At 38.4% G+C, this 18687-nt stretch overlaps 2 protein-coding genes across 2 annotated transcripts; both read right to left on the bottom strand.

Annotated features, from left to right (window-relative positions):
* Positions 1-2211: 2211 nt before the first annotated feature.
* Positions 2212-4410, bottom strand: LOC143883087 (peroxidase P7-like). The gene is made up of 3 exons (XM_077386449.1): positions 4107-4410; positions 3539-3733; positions 2212-2953 (listed from the first exon to the last, which is right to left on the bottom strand). Exons 1-3 carry the CDS (start codon positions 4323-4325, stop codon positions 2402-2404), a joined length of 966 nt encoding a protein of 321 aa, XP_077242564.1. The 5' UTR covers positions 4326-4410; the 3' UTR covers positions 2212-2401.
* Positions 4411-8635: 4225 nt separating this feature from the next.
* On the bottom strand, positions 8636-11558 carry LOC143884421 (peroxidase P7-like). Its single transcript, XM_077387975.1, has 3 exons — positions 11230-11558; positions 10697-10891; positions 8636-9386 (listed from the first exon to the last, which is right to left on the bottom strand). Exons 1-3 carry the CDS (start codon positions 11449-11451, stop codon positions 8826-8828), a joined length of 978 nt encoding a protein of 325 aa, XP_077244090.1. The 5' UTR covers positions 11452-11558; the 3' UTR covers positions 8636-8825.
* Between the last annotated feature and the right edge of the window lie 7129 nt (positions 11559-18687).

Here is an 18687-nt window from a genome sequence, read left to right as displayed (position 1 = left end):
TTGAGGACGAAAAAAATCTCGTGTGAAGGAGGAGATTTTTGGGGTTCCATGCGAAAAGCAAAGATCTCACACCGAAAAAGTAAATGGATGTGGAAGGGCTTTTAAGGACTTGGACCCCCCTTATCGGCTAGCTTTTGAAGGTAAGTTCAACCTTAGTCCCAACAATCCTAAATTACATATTAGTAAGGCCATATGCTGTCCAAAACTGATTACATCACTTCGTAATCCCCCGTATCGGGTTGCAACTTGCAACTCGATTGAAAAAAAAAAAAAAAAAAAAACTCTCCTCGATGAACGACTCATTCTCCTAATGAATGACTCATTCTTCCTCTTGAAACCTGTGAACGAGCTTCGAAACCCTAGGCAACCATCTGAGGTAAGCTCTCTCTCCTTAAACCCTTTTTTCTATGGTTTTCCCATCAAGCACAAGAAATGTTTGATTTTTTTTCTATTTCTCTTCTCTTTCCCTACATTTCTTTTTTCTTGTTTCGCTCAACATTGTTGTAAATAGATCTTGTTCTCTTTGTCCGATTCATTTTGGGGAAGCTAATTTCACTTCATTCATTTTTCTTCTTTCTTCTTAATAAATCTAAAGTTCCGGTCACAATAGCTTGATCGTTTATTCTTTCTATCTAGGCGAATGAGAGAGGCATCTCAACTATTTGATAGAATGACACGAAGAACTTTTGTTTCTTGGGATGCTAATTTCACTTCATCTGCTTCATTTGTTGGTAGTTTGCTTGCTTTCCTTTGCTGGAAACTAGTTATTAATTCATTGTTTTAGTCAAGGTTTAAAATTTCAATTTCGGTACCGGTTTCGGACTTCCGGAAAACCGAAATTTCGGTCGAAACTCCGAAATTTCGGTCGAAATTTGGTACTCTCGTTCGAAATTCCAGACAGAAATTTCGTGTAACGCTTTTTTTTTAAAAAAAATAAAAAAATGCATTTTCTCAAAATTTCGGATTGAAATTCCCAAATTCCGAAATTTCTGCCAAAATTTGGTATATGGCGAAATATTTAATTTTGCCAAATACCGGTTTCGGTCCCCACCGAAATCCGAAATTTAGGATTTCGGTCGAAACTTAAAACCATGGTTTTAGTTAATAATGGACCTTGCCCAATGGATTGAATCGGATTCGTTGATTGCTGTGAAAACTTTGAATGGAGAGATCAATTGTCCATGGAAGAAGAAGCGTATGTGTAAACAAATCCTTCAAATAGTGATGGGTCTTCAGGAGTGGAAGCTGATGCATTACTGGCGTGAGGCTAATGGAGCCGCAGATTTCCTCTCTGTGATGATAAAATATAAAAGATAGATAACGCCTTTCTCCCACAGCTTAAGCTTTTGGTGAAGTTGGTTAACATGGTATCAGAGCCAGAGGTCTCGAGTTCAAACCTCCCGGATAGCAAAAATCCGCATGCGATAGCAGGGAGTGTTAAATTATAAAAGATAAATAACGCCTTTCTCCAACAACTTAAGCTTCACCATGCGTGTGGCTTGTACTATATCGGTTTGTAATTTTCCCTGTTCGGTTCTTATAATATTCTGGTAGGGGTATGTGCCTAACCCCTGCTTGGTTCAAAAAAAAAAAAAAAGAACTTTATCATTTCCCTCAAAATAGTGAAGACAAAAAAATTGTAGGAAAATTTTTTCGCGAGAAATGTATTTCCTGCTATCCGAACAGGGCATAGGGGTCTTTCTTTGCTCCCTTTGGTCTTTTTCAAGGAGAGCTGGTGGTTCCTCCTCTCATCATTTTTCAAGTGTGACCTATAATTGAGCAAGTAGACATTAGACAACAAAAAGAACACTGGTCGACATTCATCAAGGCGGCCTCCACAGTTTAATCTAGTCACTTTAGTGATGATAAGTGTTGTTTTAGCCCTTTTAGGATAATGTTGGTGTGTGTGTGAGAGATAGAGATGTTAGAATGTATTAGGTAAGATCTTTCTAGATCTGACCGTTGGATTATTGTAGGGGTAGATTAGGTTTTCTCCGCATTTTTCATTATCTTTAGAGAGAGAGAGAGAGAGCATATTATTTATTCAGGGTTGGTAGGAAAACGGGATCCCGTGCTGAAAAAAAAGCACGGGTCCTCCATCGTGACACATGCGCAACAAACAAACAAACAAACAAAAAAGAGCGCTTCTCCACACAAATGCCAAAGAAACAAGAAAATTGGCAGATCCATCGGTCTGCATGGGACCCGGAATTCAGAAGTGTTATCCTTATTTCATTGAGAACAAAGTATAAGATCAACGAAATTACATCTTGACGAGCAAAACATATATAAATCAATCTTGGGAAATGACAACTTCAGTTCAGTATAGCTAACTTAAGAGCAACGTTTGTTAACCCTCCTATAATTAACTCGAACTCTAACAAAAAAATAGAGAGCCACTCTAATTAATCCTTCCACAATTAACTCGAATCTCGCCTTGGGTCCCAGTGAGGGGGCTCAAACTCGACATTTTTATCATTGCATTAGCGAAATCGGTGGAGAAAGCACTGGGGTCATTGCTGTACATGGTCACGATAGAATCCGTGGACCCACCGTTGAATAACACCTGATCAGAATGAAGTAGAGCTCTTTTATTGATCAGAGCTTGAAAATAATTGTTTCCAAAGCGGTTGGGGCTCTGAGGATCTAGAGGGGCCAAATTGTTGTCACCATTAGGCTTAACACGAGGACAATTAGCCTTCAGAGAATTTGCAAATGAAGCGTCGATGTTGGTTTCGTTATAAATTCTATCTCGAAATTGAACACATCGAGCTTGGCCGACGGTGTGCGCACCAGACAAGGCAACCACCTCCCTAGGAGTGAATCCTTTTCTATTAAACTTGCTGAGAATTGAAGGAAGGTCCTCAGAGGGGGCTACAAGGTCACCTAAACTCGTGCCTGGAGCTCTTGCGTCCCTCCTGCCCACTGGGACTGAATAAGATGGTCCTCCAAGCTGTGATAACAAACAAACTAAGTTTAATTAGCAAGCTAAATTCTGACCTTATCTACCCAGAAGAACATTAAGACTTTTAGCATGTTTGGCATCCATGGAATAATTTTTCATGATCGCCAAACTTGTTTTTTGTTTTTTTATGAACATAGGGAAGTTTAGGGTCACTGTTGTTTCTTAAACATAATTCGTTTGCAAAACATTGGTGTGTTTTAATCATAGTTAAAAATTATTCGAATAATTAAAACTTTCTTCAAAAAATATCTACTATTTTTTGCCCCATAAACTTTAAAAGCTCTCAAATAATTCAAAGGCTCTCATTTTTTTTTAAATAAAAGGCAATTGATTAATCTAGTACTTGTGTAACATTTATAAACCATGCGAGGTATTCCAAATTATTAAAAGAGGTAATGTGATTAAACTAGCCATAATATTTTGAAGACAACATGGGTCTTTTTTGAATTTTCACGAATCATTCCCAAATATTTCCTGAATTTTTCCAACATTTGCCTCTCCGAATTATTCATTCGAGCTTTGTAAGTTTGTTCTAATTTTCATGCATGCTCATGAGGTGAAAATCATACTCACTTCCGCAACGGAATCACGGGCAGCAATGACTAAGATATCTGCACAAGATACTACACTGCTTCCACATGCACTATCCACTTGTGTCTTTATGTTATCGATCACCTCATACCCTCTAACCGAATTTTGGTTAGCTGGCGTATTCTGTTCCCCTACAAATGACCCGGAGTCTTTTAGAAGAATTCCTCCATCACAACCCTATAATAAGTAGATACAGTGAGACAGAGAGAGAAATAGTTAGATAGAGACATGGAAAAAGAAAGATAGATAGACATGAGATTTATATGGTGCTCGAGCGTGAAGTCCAGTATAGGCGTACCAGCCTTGATATTTTAAGTGTGTAGGTGGGTACCACCCTTGATATTTTAAGTTGCTGCTGTTGGATCAAATATCAAGGGCGGTACTTCTATTGTACTATCTACACTGCTCTTCATGCTCGGGCCCCATTTAATTTGTCGTATAGACATATAGATTTTAATTGTCGGCCTCGGTTCGTACATAAATTCCAATTTAAAAAATAGATAGATAGATAGATAGATAGATGTGTCATTAAAAGAAGAGTGGAACTCACATTAACAAAGCAGTCATGGAAGAGCATCCGTATAAGGGATGCACCCATGCGTGGCTCTCGGTTGAGTGCAGACCGCACTGCGGCCCTCACTGTGTTGAAGACGGAAGGGCAAGTGCTGGCATAAAAAGAGACTGAGAGTTGTGCTGATACAGGAGATGATATGGTGATGAGTATGATGAGAAACACTAGAGAGAAAGTTGAATGAGTGAAACCAGCCATGTCTAGAGAGCTAGAATGAGAAATACTTCTAAGAGCTTGAAATCTTCTCTTAGTTTCTTTGCATGCAAGAGAAGGGGTTTTTTTTTTTTTTAATGATTTGCATGGGAAGAACATACCATTTTATATAAGGGAGAGTGTGGATGAGGTTCAAATTTTCAACGGAGCGTTGGATATTTGGAAACAGTCCAGCATTCACACCACTGGCAAGCACAATTTTGAAAGTGATGAGAAAAGTCAAAGACAAAGAAACACACGTTTTACATTGACTATTCAAATTATCTTTTTTTCTAGCAATGACTTTGTCACATACAGAAATGTGAAGAGATAGGGCCGATCCTGTCTGGCTTATGCTTCTTCTTCTTTATGAACTTCCAAAATTGCCCTCGATTCCCAAATTTTCGGTCAATATATGCGTGTGCCGCCTGAAAAGTAGAGAGGGACTCCAGTACTTTGTAATAAAGATTGCCATGCTACTTTAGACTTCAATGATTCATGGATTGCAAATTCAATGTTGTAGTTTTTAATTACAGTTAAGTTATTTCTAAACTGCTTTAGTTTTCTAATTACAGTTTAGTTGCTTCTAAACTTCAGATCTCCCTTGGATTTTAGATTGAATTCTGTCTTGATTTTCAGATCTATGTATATATATTCTTTGAATTCACCTTCAACTTATTTTCATCAATTCATCTTGGGAATTGTTGAAGTATAAATGATCACATAGCTAACAGCTTAAGATTTTGGAGTAATTGGTTATTTTACATGGTATCCAACCCAAAAGAGAAGTCACGTGTCATAAGTATGGCCACACATGAGGGGGAGTGTTGAAGCATAAATGATTATATAGCGCCAACTCTAAGGTCCTCACAATCGGTTGTTACAATCTGAAACGAACAGGGCCTAATAAGTAATAGCCTAAGCTTTTGGAGTAATTGGTTGTTTCACTTGTTCGCTTTCATTTTCCAATTTGAATTGAACAGCACTTTTTTATGGGATTCAGATCAATAACATTGTTGCAATGTCTATTGGAAGGCCTCCATTTCAAAAAAAAAATGTCTATTGGAAGGCCTGCAGGTCTATATCTAATCCTAAATTACATATTAATAAGGCCTAGTTTGTATTGGATTTTGAGATCCGATTCAGTCCAAAACTGATTATTGGACTCAAAATTAAAAGCAAGACAACTCAATATCCAAAGCAAACAGGACCTAAGGAATATTATATGCATGCATGTAACTGTTCAAAGTGTTGTTCTAAGACGATGTTTAAGAGAGAAAGAGAGAGTTCTTACATAATATTTTATGGGAAGTGATAAATCCGCCACTTTTGATTACTAGGGACACCCATCAGCATATCAATGACTGCAGAGAGGGGCTGATGTACTTCACGTCAAAAGTATTCAATGGGGCGGTGTCCCAAGTAATCAAAAGGGGCGAATATCTTACTTCCCTATTTTTATTGTGATTTGCAAGCATTTTCTATAATAAATTCATAACATTGTGTTTGTACAAAGATGCTTCTAAATAGGGTTAATGTTGTTTTTTCTTAAATACAATTCATAATGCGAGGCACTTTTCAATCATAGTTACAAAATTCTCCAAATAATTAAAAAATTCTTGAGAAAAACTCTATTTTTTTTTATGTCCCATTTACATTATAAGTTAAAGATCATGGAAGGCCATTGACTCATGGTTCATTGAGGGGTCCAAAATTTGGAACTCCAATCAGTCTCTGCGCATGCCTATTGGAAGGCCTCCAATCAGTCTCTGCGCATGCCTATCTTCCATATTTGTCCGCAAGTACCTTAGAACTTTACTTTTTGATCGTGTGTTTGAAAACCTAGTCCAACCACTCCCAATTGAATTCCCACTTATCTCCACGTTTCACTCTGTCAATGGGCCCTACCATTGACGACGTGTAGGATTACAATCTTCAAGGTTTATAGTCAATGGGGAAAAAATCAATAATAAAATGATAAAATATCAATAATAAAGAAGATAACAGCCGACATCTTAAATTATGAGTTCACTGCCCAAACTCTCCTGGTTAAGATATGATCTTAATGATCAACCTTGGTCCCCATTCCATACATGTGCGATCAAGACCATTAATATGGTGGTTGGGCTCTAGCTCAATGGTTGAGGCTTTGTTTAGGTCGCAGGTTTGATCCCAGCTTACGCACCAATAAAAAAGAGCATTGATATGGCGGATTCATGATAGAGCATGCACGAACTTTGTCCCACAACATATTCACAACAAATGCCAACAAAAATCAGTTATTTAGGCCCCACTTGTTGGATTTTTAGAATCAATTTTGAGTCCAAAACTGATTATTGGACGATTATTGGACGAGCTATAGTAGGATAGACTTGTGTTTGCCCACCACTAGTTCAATAGTAGATTGTGTACAGTGTACATGTGTGGACGTTTTGAAGGCTGCATCAGACTCCCTCGGTTGAGAAGGTCCAGAAGGACTCGTACTCGAGTCCGAATGATCATCACCAAAGCTACCTTTTCTTTAGGGTTAAAATTTGACGGGAAAGATTCAAAATTCAAGTTCTCTCTTGTTTTCAAAAGGCAAGTGTCGTCTATGTTTGTGGGGACTTGAACCCATGACCTTGGAGGGTGTGTGAAGAAGGCTTTCAACTTTCTATGCAAAACAAACAGTCCCACATCGATTAGGATGAAAGAAAAACTCATCCATATAAGATGTGGAGTAGAAGGAAAGGCTTGTGCGCGCCTCACAAGGAGCATGAAATTTGTTGGGTGCCTTGGTCTTGTATGAAACACAAGTTCATAGACAAAAACCACACGCCGCGCCTCACTTGGCCGGTCCGGGTCCGGATAAATTAAAAGTAACTTTTTGGTGCCCAACATTTTGTCTTTTCTAATTAACTCTTAAACAGATTTTTATCTCCCTAACGTTTCTGTTAATTAATGGCACCCATTAAAGTGTGACCGTTTCATCTCCAATATGACTCTTGGGGGAGAAACATCTTAGCCCGCCAATGACAATTAATTATTCTCCAACAGCCAATTTTCTCCTCTATAAAAAGAGAGAAGACAGCACTATTTTGACAGATCTAAACACACGTTTTGGGCTGAGAAAACACAAGGAATACATGACGTTTTCATGTTGTTTTGGTTACTGTTTTGTACAAGGAAATCAGATTTCTCTCCTTCCTTCCCACTCTGTTCCGTTCCGTGTCTTAGCACAATTCTAAGGTGGTTTTACGTGAACCAGTCAACGAGTGCACATGGATTAGAGCCAATTTGGCTGTTTTATCTTAGAGCGTCGTTTCACGGATTCCGGTTGCACCATAGGGGGTGGATACGATTCTTAAGGAGAGTGACCATGTGACACGACTCAGCCTTTCATTCCTTAATCTTCAACAATCTGATTTCCAGAAAGGGTTTTTCATTAAAGAGATAGGTGCAATCTGTTTTTTTCTAAAGTTTTATCTCATTTATGGATTTTTAACGGCAAATGAATTTTGGGTCCAAGTTGCACTAACTTGGGGCCGAGTGACCAGATTTGGGGCAGATTAACCAAGTTGGGTCTGACCTTATTTTTGGGTTCAACTAAGCCATAGATCATTCCTTTTAATGTTAAGGGTTCTCACACTTAGAGATTTGTAGTAATCTGATCATCTAATTTTCCAACATGAAATCAAACCAACGAATGGGTGTGCAAGCCTAGTTAGAGAGCCAATTCTAACCACATCAATCTGCAAAACAATTTCTCTGCTTTGGATCAAGCTGAAGAAGATGAAGGTGAAAGAGAAACCGCCTCTTCCCCATCAATCAAAATATCAGCCCCCACTATCAGATGGTGTTTCGGATCTAGAATGGGAATCCAAACTGAAATGCCTGAGGTACCAAAGAAGTACCCAATCTGTGATTACAATTGCTACTATAATGCAAGCCCCAGAAAACACCTATGGGTTAGGAGATGATAGCCCTCCTCCCACTGAGGACAATCCATAAGAAACCCATCAGAAGTTGAGGAAAGAGCCAGAGAATCAGGAAATTGAGTAAGAAGATGATTGACCTCCTAGATCACTAGAGGCATCAAATTCACTCTCCTATCTGTTTTGTCCGTAGATGTCTAGTTTTTTTGGATCATTTGAGTCCTTTGTTTTCCCTGCATAGAGTGTCTCAAGGATAGGGATGGTGGTCTTCATTAATTCTTAAATATATCATCTTTCTTTTCAATTAATAAACCGGCAAGGGTCCCCGCCAATCCCCAGCTTACCTATGAAGAAAAGTATTGTTCAAGAAGAGAGAGAGAGAGAGAGAGAGAGAGAGAGAGAGAGAGAGAGAGAGAGTATCTTATTTCATTAAGACCAAATTAAGATCAACGAAATAACATCTTGCCGAGCAAAACATATATAAATCGATCTTGGGAAATGACAATTTTGGTAATATAACTTGAGAGCAACTTTTGTTAACCCTCGCTCCTATAATTAACTAGAACTCTAACAAAATATTAGAGAGCAAACTCTAATTAGTCCTTGCACAATTAACTCGTATCTCGCCTTGGGTCCCAGTGAGGGGGCTCAAATTACCCATTTTAACCATAGCATTAGCAAAATCGGTGTTGAAAGCATTTTCGTCATTGCTATACGTTGTCACGAATGAATCGGTGGACCCGCCATTGAACAACACCTGATCAGAGTGAAGTAAACCTCTTTTATTTGTCAAAGCTTGAAAATAATTGTTTCCAAATCGGTTGGGGCTCTGAGGATCTAAAGGGGCCAAATTGTCGTCACCATTGGGGCTAACGCGAGGACAATTAGCCTGCCGAGAAGTTGCGAATGAAGCATCGATGTTGGTTTCGTTATAAATCCGGTCTCGGAAGGTGGTACATCTGGCTTGGCCCACGGTGTGCGCCCCAGACAATGCAACCATCTCCCTAGCACTAAATCCTTTGTTACTGAACTTTTGGAGAATTGAAGGAAGGTCCTCAAAGGGGGCTACAAGGTCACTGTTGACTAAACTCGTGCTTCCAGCAGTTCTTGCATCTCTCCTTCCCACTGGGATTGAATAAGATGGTCCTCCGAGCTGTGATATATAGCAAAAAACATAAGATTACCTTATCTGTGAAACAGCCAATTTGCTGCAAAAGCTTAAGCTGTTAGAGTTGGTTTTATTTAATCATTTTTACTTCAACTCTCTTCGCTATGACACCATGAAACAAACAATTACTCCAAAAGCTTAAGCTGTTAGAGTTGGTATTATTTAATCATTTATACTTCAACATTATCTACCACGAAGAACATGACTTTTGGTAAGTTTGGCAACCATATATTCCATGGAATCTTTGTGGGGCCAACTTATAGAGATGGATGGAAAGGGAGAGACTTGAGAGTCCATCCACATATTCCATCAATCACTCTCCAGTCCCCTTTCACAATTGGGCCGACGAATATTCCATATGTATTGGGACCTGTGTAAAACTCACACTTAAAAGCTAGTCGTTAAGGGGAGGGTGCCTAAGTCCTCAGAAGCCCATCCACATCCCTTCACTTTTCTAATGAGGGATCTTTGCTTTGGTGTGGAACTCCCAACAATCTCGCCCATCCATGTGGGAGCAACGTGGGAACTCCAAGATTTTTCCCAAGGGATTTTCTCCATCCTAACGGGTACACCGGGGTTACCACACCCCAACTCTGATACCACTTGTTGGGACCCGTGTAGAACTCACCCTTAGAAAAGCTAGCCATTAAGGAGAGGGTGCCAAGTCCTTAGAAGCCCTTCCACATCCATTCACTTTTCCAATGTGGGAGCTTTGCTTTTGAGAGGAACCCCCAACAATATGGAATAATTTTTCACGATTGTCAAACATGCCTTTTGTGTTTATATGAAAACAAGTAAGTTTAGGGCCACTGTTGTTTCTTAAACACAATTTGATTTGTAAAAACATGAGTGTGTTTTAATCATAGTTACAAAATTATTCGAATAACTGAAATTTTCTTGAAAATATATTGACTAGTTTTTTGCCCCATTTTAAATTAAAAGATCTGGAATAGTTCAAAGATTTTCTCATTTTTTTGAATAAAAAAAAATTTTCAGAGATGAACCCAAAATTTCCCAACTAAACGTGAATTATACAAATAATTCATCTATTTCTCATCTACCATCATTTCATGATTTTTATTGTGTCTTACTTAAAAAATGAAATTATTTGTAGAAGTTTTACGTGAAGTAAATAGAAAACTGCCTGCATCTTTTTTGAATTTTCATGAATTATTCCCAATTATTGTAAGAAATTTTTGAACATTTGCCTCCCCAAATTATTCCTGAATCCAAGCTATATAGTTCTGATGTCCATGCATGCCCATGAAAAGTATTGAGGTGAAAATGATACTCACTTCAGCAACAGAATCACGGGCAGCAATGGCTAAGATGTCTGCACATGATACAACAGTCCCTCCACATGCACTATCCACTTGTGACTTTATGGTATCTATAACACTAAACCCTCTAAGCGAGCCTTTGTTAGCTGGTGCATTCTGTTCCCCTACAAATGATCCAGTGTCAGCTAGAAGAACCCCTCCGTCACAACCCTGTAATCATAAGACAGTGCGACAGAGACAAATAGTTAGATAGAGAGAGAAAGTAAGAAAGATAGACATGAGATTTTTATATTGTGCCCGAGCGTGAAGTCCAGTAAAGAGGCTACTGTTGGATAGAATATCAAGGGTGGTTCCGCCTGCACTGAGCTTCAGGCTCGGGCACCATATAATTTCTCATATAGACATTTGGATTTTAAGTGTCGGCCTGGGTTCCCAGATAAATTTCAGGTTAAAAAATAGACAGATAGATAGATAGGTAGATGTGTGATTACATGAAAAGCGGTGGGTCTGACTATCTGGTTTAAGTACTAAAGAGTGCAATAACTCACATTAATAAAGCAGTCATGGAAGAACATGCGTATAAGGGATGCACCCATGCGTGCCTCTCGGTTAATTGCTGACCGCACTGCGGCCCTCACTGTGTTGAAGACTGAGGGACAAGTGCTCCCATAGAATGAGACTGAGAGCTGTGCTGAGACAGGAGATGATACGGTGATGAATATGATGATGAGAAACCCTAGGAAGAAATTGGAATGAGTGGAAACAGCCATGGTTAGAGAGTATGGGAAAAGCTACAAAGGGTTTGAAATTTTCTCTTAGTTGATTTGCATGCAAGAGAAGGACTTATTTCTAATGATATGATATTGCATGGGAAGAACATGCCCTTTATATAGGGAGAGTTGCGTGAGGAACTTTAAAAGAAACGTTGGATATTTGAAAAAGGTCAGCATAATTTAAAAAGGGTCGTGAAATTCAAAGAAAAAGAAAGACAAGTTTTACTTTGACTATTCAAAATTCTCTTTTTTGGAAATGGGCTTGTTACATACGGAAATGAGAGGTGATGGGGACGATCCTGTTTGGTATATAGTGCCGCTTTTTCTATGAACTCCTCAAATTCCTAAAAGATGCTCCATTCCCAAATTTCAGGTCAATATAAGCGTGTGCCAAGTGAAAAATAGAGAGGTACTCGATCGAGTATTCTCTAATTAGATTGCTGTGCTAGTTTAGAATTCCATGATTCATGGATTATAAATTCAATGATGTAGTTTTTAATAACAGTTTAGTTGTTCAGATCTCCTTGTATTTTAGATTCAATTCCGACTTGAATTTCAAATGCACATAGATTTTCTTTGATTTCACCTTCCTTCAGGGCCCGTTTGGATACCTCACATTTTGTATTTGGATGTGGAATTGAGTTTTGAATACAAAATGATTAGATCCAACAGCTCATGTAGAGGGAGACAGATAGGGAAGGAACGGGGTACTTCCTAGTGGAGGGGAGAGGTTGAGGAGCAAAGAAGGTGAAGGAAATTGCCACATCTGAGGATTTCCAATTTCTTATTTCCACAGCAAATTTAGAAATCTGATTTTTTTTCACTGTCAACTGCTGAATTATAAATCCAAGAATTTGATCCGATCCAAATTACAATGCAAAAAGGGCTGAAAATGTGAGAAATCCAAATCAAAATCTTCTCGGCATCCAAACGGGCCCTCAAGTTATTTTCATCAATTTCTTATGTCATTTTCCAATTTCAATCTTCCAACACTCTTTTTGGGATTAAAATAAACATCACTGTAGCTACCACCAGGCGATCAGTAATCCTAAATTACTTATTAGTAATGCCCTATTTGTTTTGGATTTTGAGAAGAGATTGCCAGTCCAAAACTAATTATGGGACTTAATTAAATGCAAATTTGAATCCAATAGTCAGTTCTGGAAGCGCAATAATTAGTTTTGGACTTACAAACGGTTCTCAAAATCCAAAACACAGGGTCTAAGGCTTATTATATGCACCGCTCAAAGTGTTATTTTATGGGGATGTTTGAGAGAGAGAGAGAGTATTTTATTGTGACCAAATTGAGAAGAGATTAGCTCAGAATTAAGCGTTGACTTTCAAGACATATCTAAATCAATATTGGGAAATGACAGATGCCATCAGTAGTCCCTGCACGTTTAAGATTATGAATGACAGCCGATAGAGAGTCCAAAACCAATTATTGGACTCATATAAATGAGTCCAATAATTGGTTTTGGACTCTCTATCGGCTGTCATAATCTTAAATGAACATTGCCTAACCTTTTCTATAATAAGGAGAGAACATAAATTGCGAAGCTTATAAGTAGGGTCACTGTTGTTTCTTACCCAGGATGAAGAACAAAGCCTTGTCAACGGAGCTAGAGGCTCAATCCCTTAAAATCATGGATTTAAATTTTAGTTTCAGTTTCAATTTCGGCCTTCGCAGAAACCGAAATTTCGGCCGAAATCCGGTACAAAAAAACAATGCTTTATCCCTTACCAAAATTTTTTTTATGTCCCATTTACTTTTTAAATAAAAGATCATGGAACGCCATTGACCCGTAGTTCATTGGGGGGTTCCACAATTTGGAACTTTCCTAAACTCCAATCAGTCTCTGCGACATGCCTATCTTCCATATTTGTCCTTAAGTATCTTTGGACTTTTACTTTTGATCTTGTGTTTGAAAACATTGTCCAACCATTCCCAATTGATTTCCCGCTTATAGGGGTGTAAACGAGCCGAGCCGAGCCGAGCTTGGCCAGGCTCAGCTCGGCTCGTTAAGCTCACAAGTGAGGCTGGGCTCGGGCTCGGGCTCGAACCAGGCTCGGCTCAGTCAGGCTCGCGAGCCTTACCGAGCTTGGTTTATATTATGTTCACACCCCCACATCTTCCCTGGACAGCCCTACTAGTGTAATTTGACTACTTTTTTTACACTATGAGGGGTGGTCCTAGTAACAAATGGGGTTCCAAAAATGAAGTGACATATTTTGCCCCCCCCCTTTCACTCCATTGACAACCCTTTTAATGTATATATTAATATAATATATATATATATATATATATCAAATTCTTAACGAGCTTTAACGAGCCGAGCCGAGCCGAGCCTGGCCTAACTCGGGCTCAGCTCGTTAAGCTTAACGAGCCGGCTAGGCTCGGCTCGTTAAGGATTCGAGCCGAGCTCGAGCGAGCCTCCGAGCCTGAGCCAAAATTGACACCCTTACTCGCTTATAGACGGGAAAATTAAATAAATAATAAAATGATAAAAGATCAATAATAAAGACGAAAACAGGCCGACATCTTAAATTAAGAGTTCACTATACAAACTCTCCTTGTGAAGGATATGATCTTAATGATCAACCTGGGTCCCGCATTCCATACATGTGTGATCAAGACCTTTAATATGGGGATGGGCTTGTGCCTGTAGCTCAATGGTTGAGGCTTGGGTCCCAGCTTACCAACAAAAAAAATGACCATTAATAATCCCGAGCCATGATAGAACATGCATGATCTTTGTAACCATTCCAACCGTGGAGGTAAAAAATGGATAGATTTATGAAGGTTTAAATATGTCCATTTTACCTCCACAAATCATATGGTTGGAATGATCCTATGGTGCTGATTTTTTGGGCACACCCTATCCCTGTGATGGCCAATTAAATGAATGCTTTGGATCACCCAAACAACGTGACGGCCAATTAAATGAATGCTTTGGATCACCCAAACAACGTGGCCCCACTATATATTAAGCTAGTGTGTAGATAACTTATTGACATTAGTGTGTAGAAACTCTTTTCTCAATTAACACATCCTTTTTCTAATATCGACGTCGACCTTATTATTTTCTATTTCATATGCCCATTCTTAATTCTCACTTTTGGTAGGCCGTATTGGTTCCAACCATCTGATGCGAAATTTCATGTGCGTGATTGAAAGGAAAGTCTGATAAAAATTCAGACTCAAAGGACAAAAGTCCGTTGATTGGATGGTTATATTAAACATAAGTATGTGTTATATTTTCTATGTAATATTGTTGTTTATGGCATTTTATTTACGCAGCCGGCCTATCAATAGTGATTGGAATTGTTCAACAGGACGCTATCATGGATAATCAATAGCGGTTAGGATGGCAATAATAATGGTCTATGGTCAACAGAGAAAAATCTATAGATCAAATTATTAGAATCACTTGATTTGTTAAGGTCTTTATCTAACCTTAGCCATCGTGAGAATGGCTATGTTCCACGCACACATTCATAAACATACATACACTTATACACACACATTCATAAACATACATACACTTATACACACACACAGGTGCACACACATGCCCACACACTCGTACACACATTTAGACACAAAAATTTCAATCCTACTAGACCTTGGGATTCTTTTTCGTGGATACAATTTTGAATTTCCTATCAAAAATTTTTACCTACATCCAAGCAGCACCTTAAAAGGAATCTATATGGATGCTATTATGTTCAAATAAGATTAATTTAATTTAATCTTATCTTCAAATGAGACATTGGGGCTGCTTTATAAGCTTTAACCTCTATCATTTCTAAAGTTATTTTAAAAAAAAAAGGCAGCCCAGTGAGCGAGGCTCCTGCCATTGCGGGGTCTGGAGAGGGCTAGATGTACGTAGCCTTACCTCTGCCTTGCAGAGAGGCTAGGCTGTTTCCGTGACTCAAACCTGTGACTACCAGTTCGCAATGGAGCAACCTTACCGTTTCACCAAGGCTCACCCTATTATATGCAAATAATCATATTAAACTTCAAAACTATTTACTTATGTGTACTATATATAATGGGAAGACTTGGGTGACTCCAGAGGTTATTTAAAACCTTCTAAGTCCATGTTCGGAAACCATAAAATAATTTTCATGGAATATTAGTTTACCAAAGGGTGAGAGAAGTTTAGGGAGAGTGAGGGAGGTAGAAAATTGGGAGCGCGGGAGGAAGGATATGGAGGTGCTTGAAAAATATTTCATGGCAATCAAACAAGGGCAAAAAATAAAGTTTGCTTTAACCATAAGACACTTTATAAATGTAATTAAATATCTTATACGTGTAAATCTCTTTATATCTAGATATTAAATACCTTGATTAGATGTAAATTTCTTTGTAGCTATTAAATACTTATATTTTAAAGCTCTGGCTCTATTTTTGTCATGAAAATTAATTTAATCATACTGAATAAGGTTTGAGTATAGAGCGTATTCTTTTTCTCGCAAGAATGTATGCAAATACTTATAAGTATCCGAATAGGCCCAATATTATGAGAGGAATTCTAGACTGAAGGGAGCCCTTGCAAAAAAGAGGTGAAAGGGCTCCCCCATTGGCTGCACATCACCATCATGGCTGAAAAGTCAAACATGATGGTGATGTGCAGCCAATGGCGGAGCCCTTTCACCTCTTTTTTGCAAGGGCTCCCTTCAGTTTAGACTTCACCGCTTATCTCCACCCTTCATTTCTAGAAGAAGACTGAGTGGAAATCTTTCTCCTTGTTGCTTGCAGGGGTGCAACTCGGGCTGGGCCAACCCGAGATAGCATTACCTCAATCCTAACCCATGCCTTGGATCAAGGAGGGGCAACCCTAACCCAACATGTGATCTAACCGAATTTCCGAATTGGGTTGAGGGTTGAGTTGTTGGGTTGGTCCGGAGCCGGAGCCGGAGCAAAATGAGAAAAATAAATGCAAAAATAAACACATGCCCTATGATTTTAAAAATCATGATAAAATTAGATGAATAGGGGCGGGGTCCAGTTCGGGTCTGGTTGGGCTGCCCAAGGCTTCAACCCCTAACCCAACCCAATATTAAATCTGATTGGCTTTTGCCAACCCTAACCCAACCTACCTCGAGGAAACACCAACCTAACCTTACCCGAAAAAAGTCGGGTATAACCCAACGGGTCAACCTGGCAGGCCCAAGTTGCACCACCCCAAGAGAAGGGAATTTGAATGCTTAGCATGTGAGTGGCTATGAGAGAATTTCAAAGGCACAATCGATATTTGGAAAGAGGTCAAGAGAGCCAGTAGATACACCCTGGCTTTGCAATTGAAAAGGTCAAAGAAATTACAAAAATATTTACGTTGAATTTTGAAATTGTCGTCTTTGGAAGTGGGCTTTTGTCACATTCGAAAATATTACGTAGGCTCGTTTCATGGATCTCTAGTTTCCTAAACTAACACGTCTTCCTAGTTCCTATCCATGTACGTACTACCAAAGTAGCCCCCCTCTGCTTACTGTTTTTTGCCTAAAAGTTGCTCAAGACCTCGAGTTGTCACAAGTGCATGATTGAAAGGAGAGTTGATAAAAATTAGCATTCAACGGGGAAAAGTCCTTTGATTGGAAATGTAACAATGTGTTATATTGTCTACCTTATAATATATTTTATCCATGTGGGCCCGCCTATAGTGACTGGAATTGTTCAACAGTGGGCCCTATCATGGAGAGTCGATAGCTGTTAGGACGATAATAACAATGGTTTATAGTCAAGATAGCAAAGTCTATAGATAGAATGATTAGGATCACTTGATTTGTCAAGTTTTTTGGCCTAACCTTAGGCCAGTTTGTTTTTGGATTTTGAGTACTGATTGTGAGTCCCAAACAGAATTTTGGACTAAAATTTAGTTCAGACCCAGTTTATTTTAGATTGTTATAACCGATTTTTGGGACTCATAATCGCTTCTCAATATCCAAAATTAACGTAAGAATGGCTATGATCACCGTACGCATACCCATATGCGTTCATGATGGTGTCGTTGATCGGCCCAAGTCAATCACGGTTTTGGTCAGAAGATAAATAGTTCGAGCCAACATCTTGTGCCCGCTTACAGTGTAAATTTTGGACAGGGTCAGACCTTTTGACACCTCTAGTTTTTTAGGATAATTTCAATGCTACTAGACCTCACTATTCCTTTTTCCATGGAAACAAATTTTTTACCACATCTACGCAAAAAAAGGCTTCTATGGATTATGGGTGCAACTCGGGTCGATTTTTTGGAATTTTGGGGTTGCTTTTACTATAAAATTAGGTCGGTTTCGGGTTAATAACAAATCTTTTTTTTTTTTTAGAAAAATCTCAACCCGATCATTGACCCCAAATTAAACCCCTACTAGGGATGGCATTGTGTTTAAAATTTTAAATAAAATTAATTTAATTTAATCTTATTTGCAAATGAGACATTGGCCGTGCATGCTTTGGAAGTCATTAACTATATCATTTACAAAACTATTATGGCTATTATTTGCAAATAATCATATTTAACTTCAAAACATTTGCATATGTATAGTATATGAACATTGGAAAACTTGGGTCTCCTAGAGTTATTTAAAATCTTATAAATATAAAGTTTCCTTGTAACTAATAGATACTATATAAAAGTAATTAAATATCTCACGCTACAAGAAAGTTGGCTTTATCTGCTGTCACCACCAACAGATTTCCGACGGTAACAAATCTGCCAGTAAATGTTTCACCGGAAATTTTATCCGCCAAATATCCGACAGTAAAAGTCAGCTTTATTTTTTTATTTTTTTATCTCTTTTGAAAATGGTCTTTGTAGCAATTAAATACCTTATAAAATAAATTTCTCTGTAGCTATTAAATCTTTTACATTTTTTAAACTTTCACTCTATTTTTGCCCCGTAAAAGTTTAGTCATAGAAGCTTGTAGTTGCTTATTAAGGTTCGCAACACAACTTCGTACCATATTCTTGCAAGATTAGATCAAATACTTTTAAGAGATATCCAAAGGAAAATGATATGACCGCTCCAATGTTTTGATATATTGCTCAAGTTTCTTGTCTTTAGTATATAAAAGGCTTGTCGTAGCTTTTTGGGAACTGTAATAACCCTTTTACAGCCCTTTAAATATTAAGAGGCAAGAAACTTGAGCGTAAATATCAATACATTGGAGTGTTGATATCATTTCCCCATCCAAAAAGTCCTTAAATAGAGAGAATTATGACCGCTTACGTG

Source organism: Tasmannia lanceolata, unplaced genomic scaffold (genome assembly GCF_043159265.1).
Source record: "Tasmannia lanceolata isolate RefF3 unplaced genomic scaffold, GAP_Taslan_0.1 ptg000008l, whole genome shotgun sequence".
NCBI classification, from domain to species: Eukaryota; Viridiplantae; Streptophyta; class Magnoliopsida; order Canellales; family Winteraceae; genus Tasmannia; species Tasmannia lanceolata.
The sequence above is the reverse complement of the archived record's forward strand: the minus strand, read 5'-3'. Positions and strand labels throughout refer to the sequence as shown.